General features: G+C 38.4%; 1 protein-coding gene across 1 annotated transcript in view; it reads right to left on the bottom strand.

The window, feature by feature from the left end:
* The window catches only part of itga8 (integrin, alpha 8), a 69940-nt gene that overhangs the window by 50296 nt on the left and 7016 nt on the right, over positions 1–12628 (bottom strand). The window contains exons 3-6 of the mRNA XM_088997957.1: positions 11376–11476; positions 10011–10134; positions 6527–6588; positions 6092–6137 (exon numbers count right to left, since the gene is read on the bottom strand). Of these exons, the coding sequence (XP_088854083.1) occupies positions 6092–6137; positions 6527–6588; positions 10011–10134; positions 11376–11476 (333 nt within the window). The remainder of the gene's footprint in view (positions 1–6091; positions 6138–6526; positions 6589–10010; positions 10135–11375; positions 11477–12628) is intronic.

The following is a 12628-nucleotide window of genomic DNA, read 5'->3' as shown; positions in this document are numbered from 1 at the left end:
CCTGTAGAAGAAGTAGTGCGTAACCACGGCCTCTACTGTAGCACCTTATAATGTGGTGTGCCTTTTATTTGGAAAACTTTGATATATTTATATATTATATTTGCAAAACTGCTTTCCTTCATTGAAGGTATCCTTACAGTCCGGTGCGCCTTAAATATGGAAAAAGTTTGAAAACACACCATTCATTGGGGGTGCGCCTTATACTTCGGTGCGCCTTATACACCGGAAAATACAGAAACTAGTTTTCAAAATTGTAAGTAAAAAAAGAAAAAAAGACTGTTAACGTGGTTTATATACGACAATTTCAAATTTTTGTTCGGACTTGAGAAAGCATCATCAAATTTCACAAATTTAATTTGCTATCGCGGACCGAATTCAAAGATATAGCGGGCCACATTTGGCCCCCGAGCCTTGACTTTGACACCTGTTATTTACATAGTACGAGGTTCTGCAGATGGAATAAACAAGCATGGTGAGAATGTTCCATCTAGTTAGCGGTTAGCAGTTAGCTACGCTGAGCTATCAGGATACATCGGCGTCACCCCCGAGTGAAAGAAAAATCCATCATTAGTCAAGTACCAAAACAGGAAACATATTCCTAATGTTCCTTGAAAATCTCAAGAAAACATCTGTCTTTTTTTTCTGAGGGTTTATGATTTACACTCGCAGAGACACAAACAACACCTTTGCTCCGCCAACGAGCAGCAGGTTAAATAAACAAAGCATTTTATCTACGGTTGTACTCAACCTTCCATAAATCCTTTTTATTGTGCGTGCGTTTGGACTCAGGCAGAGGAAATGGTGAGCTCTTAACCCCTCCTGTCAGCTCAACTTTGCCTACTTGGAGTGACTTTTTATCTCCCAAAATTACACATCAACACATTAAATTCACCATTGAATTTGGCATGTATTTTTTTCATGGAGCCAACTAACTTCATAACTTTGCTGTTGTGAAATGTAAATCCAATCCAAATCTAACATATTCGGGACAATTTCGGAACTGTACAATATCAGACTGACACGTGCTTATAACACCTTGTCCCAGGATGATACAGTCATTTTCGTCCCTGCTAAAAAACTGCAGTTGAAATAATAAACAAAATGTTAAAGGACAACCGACACCACTTTTTTGTTTCCTAACTGACATCAGGAAAATGTTTTATAGCATCTAAAATAGCCAAAACACGCAGGCTGATATTTTTAGTGAAATGCAAAACACAAATATAAATGACTTAAAGTGTCCAAAAACTACTTCAAATTGCACCCTGACGTCATGCCAAGACGTCTTGCCTCGCTCGAGAATCAAAACAATGGCTTCAGATTCGGTGAAGATGCTTTCTTGTTACTCTATTTATACATATGATTCAAATAGTTCTGAAGAGGAAAGCATAAATGTTTGCCATCGATTAAAGAAGTCTTGCCGGGTCATTTTGAGGCATCAGGACTGATGTGTAGCACCCAGAACATGAAGAAGATGGCGCCCAATATCCGTTGGAAATGGGCTGATTTGTCTGCTGTAAATCTGTGTCAGCGAATATCAAATAGTTGTCTTGGTGCAACACACACGATTCACCATCACATTATTTGTTTTTTCCTTCTAATTTCGCGATCAACACGGATCAACACGGATCAACACGGATCAACACGGATCAACACGAAGTTTTCAGACCAAACAAAGTAACACAAAATGCATTGTGTATCCTTTCTCGGTCAGGGGCGTTCCTTCCGTGACGTGACGTCAGGAATCGTCACCAACTGAAAAACAAGACTTCCCGAATATTCAGCGCGAGTCTTAAAACGTAAAATATAGCTATATGCGGTGGAATCTTTGTAAAATACGCTCAGTAGAAGTCATTTGAAGACATTTTACAAATTATGGACACAACTTGGCCGAAGGCGTCGGTTGTCCTTTAAATGAAAGCCTCCCTGGTGGTGTCAATCAAAACGGAGTGTTGGAATTTCCAAAAGAATTTTCGAGACATGCCTTGTATTGGATATCATGGCAGCGTACCTAATGAAATATCCGGGGAGTATACATGGCTCCACTGTTGATTGTTTCATATAATAGTCTATAAACTCCGGGCAAAGTGCTTTTATAAACATTAAGAGGAAGTATTTTAACAGGAGGCAGCCGGCAGAGAGGGAGAGAGAAGTCCATTAGTGTAGTCTGTGGTGGCTTTTATATGCTAAGTAACAACAGCACCATAAACAAACAACAAACCTGAATCATACAAGCATGGTATCGTGGTTTCGGGACAGATTGTAATGCTTTTTTCTAGTCGTTCAGGTGTATCTTTCTGGAGGTGGTAACTAGTTATTAGGATGTTGTAAACATTGTAAAATATGCAAAAGTTGAATCAAGGTTATTGATATATATATATATATATATATATATATATATATATATATATATATATATATATATATATATATATATATATATATATATATAAGGCGGTTGTTTCAAAAAATGAAACAATTCAAAACTTGGAGATTTTCAAAATGTGTATGACTAAAAATCTACTTACTAATTCATTAAAAAAAAGAAAAAAACTACATCCAATGCAAACCAGTTGGTCAAATGTGGATTCCACCCAACCCCCCTCATTTGAATTTCATTATTTATTTCCTCTTTTTTGTCGTCTTGACTGAACATTCCTACTGCCCAGGAATGCAAGTCTACAACATGCCATATTTTATTTCCAGTTTTGTCAGACATTTATTTTTCTTCTCACGAGCCAGGATATGAAAATTCGTAACAGAAACCAAAATCTCATGACCCTCATCATTATCAACAAACTAATGGATTGTGTATTATGATTATTTATCTACAGTAAAGTCTCGTTATATCGATATCGGATATATCGATAGTCCCGGTTATATCGATACTATTTCTATGCACGCACGGAGAAAAATTACATGCAAACAGGGTCGGATATATCGATAGTCCCGGTTATATCGATATTTTTTCGGACTCCCTTGAATATCGATATAACGAAACTTTACTGAATTTATCTATGTAGAGTTTTGAAAGGTCATTAGAAATAAAATGTATTATTATTATTATTATTAATTTATTATGTATTAATTTATTATTTATTAATTAATGTATTTATTTATTACCAGCACAATTTTAGTTCGCTGACAAAGCTTTTCGGATGAGGAGCGAAAGGTCCGACACCTTCACCATCATTTATTTATTTATTTATTCATGTATTTATTTATTTATTTATTAGGTATGTAATAATGTATTTACCCATCCGTTTATTTATTTATTCATCCACCCACCACCTGTTTATTTATGTGTTTATTAGGTTATTTATTTAGCCACCCACCCATCCGTTTATACATATTAATCCTGTATGTATGTATGTATGTATGTATGTATGTATGTATGTATGTATGTATGTATGTATGTATGTATGTATGTATGTATGTATGGATTTATTTATGGATTCATTTATTTATGGATTCATTTATGTATTTATTTGGTTATTTATTCACCCATCCATATGTTTATTTATTTATGTATTCATTCATGCATTTACTTATTCATCCACCCACCAACCTGCTTATTTATTTATTTATTAGGCAATTTATTTATCCATCCACCCATCCGTTTATGTAATTCTTTATGTATTCATTCATTCCTTCATTCATGCATTTATTTATTCATACACCAACCAACATATGTATTTATTTATTTATTTGGTTATTCATCCACCCACTCATTTATGTATGTATTTATTCATGTATTTGTGTGTATGTATTTATTTATTTATTTGTTTGTTTGCTTCTGCAACACTTGTTTATTTTCTTTTACTCTCCCTATTTGCAACACTTGTTTATTTTCTTTTACTCTCCCTATTTGGAGTCTAACTTGCCTTTGTTCCATTTTGAAGAAACGATTCACCACCAAACGACTCCAAGAGGAAATCAGAAATGAATGTACTTTTTGCGGACGGTGTTTTACTAAATTTAGAATAAAGCAAGAGGAAAATGGGCCAATAGCACGCTTGGAATAGTGGCAGTACTGGCCCACTGGTACGGGGTGATGTCCCCCCTTCTCTGGCCTTTCGGCATTCTGCTCGGACTCCACATCCTGAAAGCAATCTATCGTGCAGGAAATGCATCTGCGTTGACTAAATCCTTAACCCCGTCCTTCACCTCGCATCTCTCTCGCAGCCTTCTGCAACACGTTACTGTCATCTCCTTAATGACCCGCCATCACCCCCCGCTCCCCCCCAGCCACCACCACCTTTCCTTTCTCAGAGCCTCCTTCTCCTACGAGCTTTATCATGGAGCAGAAGGGCTGGCCTTCCACGCTCCATTACCCCCCACAAGATCTGCTCATTATGGAGCCCAAACACTCACTTCCTGTCACATTGTTACAGACGTAGAAGTAGAAGAAGTAAAGGGAAAGCGGGAAAAAAGTAAGGAAGGTCAAGTCAGAATCTCGGTCGTCTCGTGATGACACTGCATATTTGACAAGTGTGCTACTGTGTGTCTGTGTGTTGGGAAGGGGCGCGGCTAATGGCTGCTAAACCTTGTCTATCATAAATACCATTTTGTCTATACGCAAAAGAGTCTCTTATCTCTCTCTTAACTTTTTCATTTTCACTCAAGGACCCACAGAATGAGACAGCGGTAGTGATTTTCCTTCATGGATTGGGAGATTCAGGGATACATTTAACTGGAGTAATCCCGCAGTTTTTAATTCAAGAAGGAACAAAACGACAATGGAGGCAATCTTCTTTTGACATCCCACAATTCTTTACAATGACAAGACCAGCTTTGTTTGAGGAAAAAATGCGTTGTCAAGCACGCATTAATTGATGTATCTGCCTCTGTGTTTAGCTATTTGCTATCTATTAGCTATCTATCTAGCTAGCTAGCTACCTATTAGCTATATAGCTAGCTACCTATTACCTATATAGCTATCTATGTAGATAGCTACTCATTAGCTATATAGCTATCTATCTATTAGCCATCTATTAGCTAGCAAGCTAAAATTCACCAGGTGCGCCAAAACGCTGCTGCTTTTAATCCACTACCTTCCATCTGTTGTACTGTCATTCAATAAGATCTAGCTAGCTATCTATTAGCTACATGGCTATATAGCTAGCTGGAAATCTATCTGGCTAGCTATTAGCCAGCTAGCTAGCTTTCTATTCTATTTGAGTTACTTCTGGGTTGAGTGAACGCTGGCACGTGTGGCTGCCGATGCTCACCCACTCAAAAACTTTTCCTGTGACCTCAAGAGTTTTGAAAGGCGCTTATAAATGTATTTATTTATTTATTATTAAGATTGAGTTTTAGGACTACATAAACATTCAATGCAGCGTAAGAAACATTAGATTGTCTTCATTCGTCAAAAAAAATAGTTAATTGCTGAGTTATATGGGTTGGGTGTTATCTGACCTTGAAATGAGGGTGCCTGTCCAGTGAAAAAGCGCTTTATCGGCAGTCCCCGCAAGAAAAACCAAAACCGGAACAAATTCGGGAATGGCGCTTCACGTCATATTTTCAATTCCCGAATAAATCCGGGAATGGCAGTGAATGAGTTAAAAATCCCGGATTATTTCAGAGTAGCCAGTCCAGCTCTTATTTTTGTTTGTAGGTCAAACTTTTGCCACAGTATTTACTTGTTAAAGTTGTCTGTGAGCACTCCCACAATGGCGCAGTCGTCCTTCTTGCAGATCTGCGGTCTGCGAAAGCACCAATAGGCGGTCTAAACCGCCTCTGAGCAAAATTACGCCGCACAAGTCATAAAAAGGGAGTCCTTTGTCTGTAGGTGTGAATACGTGTGGGAATGTTTTGTTTTTATCCACGTGCACCTTGCGATTGGATTGGCTCCAGATGACCCGTGACACTGATGAAGATTGGCAAGTAGAGAAAGTGAATGAATGGATAATTCACGGCTTTGAGTTCAGGTACATTCCAGGGCTTCATTAAACGTCTCTGTTGACATTCCAGTCACCTTTTTTGGGGGAACTTTATGGATGGATGTTTGGTTGAATTCAAATTATTTGACTTCAAAGGTTTCTACTCCATCACTTTAGCGTATGCTTCGTTGTGTCGGTGCATTTACCTTGCCAGTAAAAGCTTCCAGGGCCTCCTACCACCAGCCGTCCTTCCTGGAATAAATACAATTAATTTGTGGTTAGTCACATGACAGGAAGTTGCGAGCACCACGTGACGATTTGCGTGGTAACAAATGTGGTGCTGAGCGCATATGTTTGTGCTGTCATACACGGTGACAACTTTTGCAGAGTGAGAGCTTCCTGTACAGGAGGGCTATGTTATATTGTGAGATGGAGGTTAAAGGTCACGTTGACTTTACAGTGAAAGAACGCATATGTGTTTATTTAGACTATTGTGTTAGGAGGCGCATTGGGACCAGAGGCTCCTCATGAGACAAACAGGCTCCCATCTTTCACGATAAATCTCAAAAGGGGGCGGAGTTGTCAGCTACAAACTATGTTGTGACATGTTCGGGGAATCTTTGCGTTGCTTTCATTGATACCTTGGTGAAATCCACACTGAAGCCCGCTTGGCAGAATCCTTGCCCTTCTGGGTCCGGATCATCTGCAAATGCAACACGCACATGCACACGCACACGCACACATACACACACAAAATAATGCTTCAGTGTTGTTGTGAGGTCTGGGTAACTCCAGATAAGGAGTGAGGACTACACTTTCTGATAAGTTTAGAGAAGAGTTAGTGTTACATTTGAACACACATAAAGACACACACACACACACGCACTCATCCACACACATAGACACACATACATACACATAGACACACACACACACATACACAGAGACACACACACACAAACAGACGCCAGCACAGACACACACACACACACACACACACACACACACACACACACACACACACACACACACACACACACACACACACACACACACACACACACACATACATACACACAGACACACACACACACCCACCCACAGACACATATAGACACACACACATACAGATGCCTGCACAGACACACACACACACAGACAAACACACACACACACGCACACAGACACACGCACACATTCAGACACACACACGTACAGACACACACGCAGACGCACACACACAAACACAAAAATGCACACACGTACTCACACAGACACACACACACACATATACACATATACAGACACGCGCACACACACAGACATGCACAGTCACACACACACACACACACCGACACGCAGACACACACGCACAGACACACACACACAAACAGACACTTGGACACACGCAGACATGCACATACACACAGACACGGACACACACACACAATACGCAGACACACATACACGCAGACACACTTACACACAGAATAGAGCATAAAGAGGGAGCATGACATTTGTTTTAATCAGTGGAAAGTTTTGTTTTGTGCAGCCAAAAGCTCATCTGACACGGGAGAGAATATGACTTCTACCAGATGAAACAGTTAAATCAATTTTCAAAAAATAGCAAAGAAAAAAAAACCCCAACATGCTTTAAGGCGTTTTTTTTTATTTGAATAACCTCGCCTAACTGTGCATGAAAATCGAAAGGACGGATTGTTCCCCATGATGGAGGCACCCTGAGGTGAAGTTTGATGATGTGTAACAACGCAACGTATAAACAGGACGTGATTTATGGGATGTCGGGAAGGTGCAGAAATTGGACATATATTAGGAAACTATAGCGCAGGCTTTATGTCTCCCCGGAGAAGGACATGGTTCACTGTGTTAAGTGGGCCTTTGTTTGTACTGGCGCATACGCACACATGACATATCTGTGATGGCTGTAGGGTGCGCGGAAATGTATGAGCGGCTATCGTCATTTGTTTGCGGAGAGGGAGACAATAAAGGCCACATTTGATCTCTTGTTCATGATATGACTTTATCCTTATCATGCTCTTTCACCCTGCATGGACGAGTTTTGCAGCAGGAACCTGGTCTTGAGGGCAGAAGGGTTAAGGTGCAAGGCAGGAAAATCCCTACAAGCCCATTAAGTTGACAGAAAAAAAGTCATAGATATATTATCAGCGGGGGGAAAGACTTGAAAGTGAGATGTGAAGCAGCAGTTCCAGTGAGCTAGGCTGCAACCGGGAGGGTCATCGTGAGAAAAGAAGATAAGATCTTTGCATGGATACCTCATCGGGTAGCCTTGCTCAATCAAATCAGATGCATCGTGAACTGTATCAGATAACTGTTCCGTTTACGTTCCGTTGATATACTGTACACAAAGTATTTTTTTACAAAGTGTTAATTGATTATTTACCATAGTGTGATTGTAGTTTGCAGTCCCATTGTCCTCATGGCAATTATTTCTAGTTGTCAAACTTAAATTGATAACAACATAATATAATATAATAAAAAAATATCATATACTATAACAATATGACAAAATAACTTTAAGTATAATATAATATAATATAAATATAATATAATATAATATAATATAATATAATATAATATAATATAATATAATATAATATAATAACAAATATCATATAATATAACAATATAATATGACATAACATAAATTTAAGTATAATATAATATAATATAATATAATAACAAATACAATATCATATAATATAACACAATATAATAGGACATAAAAATAAATTTAAGTACCATACCATACCATACCATACCATACCATATAATATAATATAATATAATATAATATAATATAATATAATATAATATAATAAACTTATTTTTATGCAAAATCTGTTGCATGAAAAAGAATTTGATTGGGATGACAAAATATTTGTGATGTTTTCATTTTGATTGTTAAGGAGTCCAAGATGGCGCCCGAGTAGGCAGCCGTCAGCAAGTGCTCTCATGAGCTTTTTTTGTTGTTTTTGTCTCGTTTTATGTTTTCTTTTGTCACTTTGTGTTGTTGTGCGTCGTGTGGAATGGATACAGTTTGTTTTTCCGCATTTTGACCGCGACATTCATCAAGGAGAAGACTGCGCTGAGCGGTTGCGCCTTTTCGGCAGCATGAATATGCCAGGACTGTTTTTGAATGGGAGGAATGTCGGTGCCATTCGCTGGACACCACAGGGGCCATTGTGCCTGTAATGGGCAGCATCTTCACAGCCCCGCTTTGTTCAGCGGAAAGGTCGGTGCTGTTGGACAGTCTGCGCCTGGATGGATACATGGCTTGAGGAGCCCGCGATAAGAAGAAAAGGAGTGTCAGCGCAGAGCGGCGATGCGTATGTGGAACTGTTGCGGCTTGGAATTGAAGCGGATTTATTTGGCACCGGAGTGATGAGACAATCTCTTTTGGTCAATGGATGCTACAGCTGCGTGTTTGCTTTCAACATTTAGCTTGTAGTCGACGTGCACATTCCACCATGATGTCCCTGATCCACTAGTAGAAAGACACTTTGATCCTTTCCTGTTTCATCTAGAACTGCTTCATGCAACAAAGAGGGTACAGAATGGGCTTAAGAACGAATGACTCTGTGTCTTTGTGTTGTCATATTGTCTTTGTGCTGTCATATTATTTGTTATTTAGTTTTTTTATTCTTTTGACTTCAAGACGGCGATGTGAGAGTGGCTGCCTTTCCAGCAGCTCATGTATTTTGTTTTTCTACTTTCATTCCTTTCATCACTTTGCTGCTGTGAAATGTAAATTTCTCCATTGTGAGACTAATAAAGGCAAATCCAATCCAATTAGGCCAACTGCGCAACTATATTTCATGATGCTAACATTTTTAGGTTTAATGTTCATTTGTTGAACATTTGCAAAAACTGATTTGAAAAATGGATCGCTCTCTGACAACCAAAGCGAATCGAACTTCGGTGGCAACCATAGCTGCCGTATATTGGGATTGACGATTGCTTCAATAGAGTGAAAATACAACATTTAGATTCATAACCACAGGTAAAAGAAAAGAACAAAAAAAAGAAACGAACAGAACAGATGAGATGAATAGGAAGCGGAGGAGGAATCGTAAAGTGACTCACTGGTCCGACATGGCGAGTATTCTGCGTAGGCACTGAAGTTCTGGACGGCGACGTAACAGGTACCCACGGGATCCATTTCCCCGCTCAGCTTCACCGTACGCCAGTGGTAGAGAGGAGCGCACGCCTGCACAACACATTATAAGGTTACTTTTTGAAGAAAAAAAACAACTTCAAAAAGCAGGTTGGGGACCAGAAAAAAGATCCGATTTTCTAAAAAGTTGTATTTCCCTTATTTTCAAAGACACACACATTATTAACAGATATATAACTAGAATTATTAACACATATATAACACAACATATTAACAGTTAATAATAAGGATAAAAATTCTATTTGAAAATGTTTTGAAAAAAATGCAATGGTGTGGCCATGCCACGTCTAGAATGAACCATATCATTGCAGTAAAACATTTAATTGTTTTACCCCTCATTTTTTTCCCAAAGTTCAGTTAGAAATGGATGTTTGCGCTGTTGTGGGAGTGAACAGAGCTGACTTAATTTCCAGTCAATCGAAGCGGCACATCTTATTTTCTTTAAATTCATCATAGGCGAGAGGTGTATATATTCAGCCTAAGTAACACGCATACATATTTTAACTCATTCACAGCCATTCACAAATTTATTCCGGAATTGAAAATATGACATAGAGCACCATTTCTGATTTTTTCGTTGTTTGCTTTTTTTGTTGATAAATCATCTGGTATTTTTTTCCACAAGGGGGCAGCATTTCCCTTTTTTCCATATTAGCGCTTTGTTACAGCTTCAGCTGTTAAAGCGCTATATAAACTAATATGTACGTATTGCATTATATTTTGTACAGCCGCCCTCATTTGAAGCTTATATAACTCCAGACCCATATAATTTAGAAATTGACACTTTTTTTCTGATGAAAGAAGAGAGTCGAAGGTTTCTAACGCTGTATTGAATGTTTATGTAGTCCTAAAACTCAATATTCTGTGGGTCCTGGAATTCAAGTGACAATGACAAAAAATCTGGCACTGGAGTGGACATATTTGGCAGGGAATGATTTTACATACCACAACTGAAATATGTATTGTATTTACTCCACTAGAAGTGGCTTATTCATGACTTCCAATGCAATGCACATTTTTTTTGTTTAAACTCTGCACGAAAATCATATAATCATACATATCATGATTATTGTCACATTTTCAACTCATATTCCAGCAAATGGCTCTTGATTCATTTTGACTGCAGCAGAGCTCTGATTCCTATTATGTTCCTTGTTGAACAACATTTGCTATAGTCAGGCGTGCCTGTCAACCTGGAGCTGCTAAAATGCGTTGCATTTTTCAGTATCAATGACGGTCAACATTCTATTACAAGTTAAAAAAGGACAACTTACCACCACTTTGCCTTTGTGTGTCCTGACAGATGCTCCAAACCACTGATGGGACTTAAATTCCAAAGGTTCCCTGCTGCCATTTACCTTTATCATGCGGTTATCTAAAGAGAAGTGGAAAAAAATAGCAAAAATTACGCAAAATCATTTGTGATGCTATCAAAATAAACATTGGCACAAACTCCATTCTTGAAGTTGGATGGAAAGCATTTGTTTTGGATAAAACAAAATATTAAATAGACCAATAAGTAAAGACTAAAATAAAATGTGTCTGGATGCTCATGTTTCTTGTTGTTTTTATTTCAAGCTAGCTAATGTCGGCCTCATAAAATACAAGACGCTCCCCTACTTACGAACGAGATACGTTCCGAACGGTCGTTTGTAAGGTGAATGTTTTAATAAGTTTCTTCAGTGCTATATTTTGTATGGAATGTATGTTTAAGGCTTACATATGTTTACGATTTATATAAGTATGTTTAAAGGACAACCAATGTCACTTTTTTGTTTCTTAACTGCCATCAGGAAAAGTTTTATAGCATCTAAAATACCCAAAACACGCAGTATGATATTTTTATTCAAATGAAAAACACCAATAAAAATGACTTAAAGTGTCCAAAATCTGCAAAAAAAATTGAGCTGTGAATTGGGCATTTTCAGAAAATTCCACCCCCAGTTCGTGACGTCATGCCAAGACGTCTTGCAATGCTTGAGAATCAAAACAATGGCTTCAGATTTGGAGAATATGCTTTCTTGTTATACCTGCAGTTATGAATATGATTCAAATAGTTCTGAAGAGGAAAGCATACATGTTTGCAATCGATTAAAGAATTTATTCCGTGCCATTATGAGGCAACATTGAGGGGAGATGTCTCAACGAAAAAGAGGCACAAAATGGCGACCTCCTGTGGCCACCTCCGTTTCCACAGGCTGATAAATTCCTTATATGGAGCTTGGACACCCTCTTCTGGCGGCTTTTGGGTGCAACACAAGGTTTTCAGACCAAACAATAAAGCCAAACACATTGACGTGATAGAAGGACTGCTACAATGTGTCTTTTTTCGGTGTGGGGCGTTCCTTCAGTGACGTCACGTACGGACTCGTCACCAACTCAAAAACAAGACTTCCTGAATATTCAGCGCGGGTCTTAAAACGTAAAATATAGCTATATGCGTTGGAATCTTTTTAAAATACGCTCAGTAGAAGTCATTTGAAGCCATTTTACAAATAATGACGTCGGTTGTCCTTTAAGGCTTGGA

Source organism: Hippocampus bargibanti, linkage group LG06, assembly GCF_051943395.1.
Source record: "Hippocampus bargibanti isolate YZ-2025 linkage group LG06, ASM5194339v1, whole genome shotgun sequence".
Lineage (NCBI taxonomy): Eukaryota > Metazoa > Chordata > Actinopteri > Syngnathiformes > Syngnathidae > Hippocampus > Hippocampus bargibanti.
The sequence above is the reverse complement of the archived record's forward strand: the minus strand, read 5'-3'. Positions and strand labels throughout refer to the sequence as shown.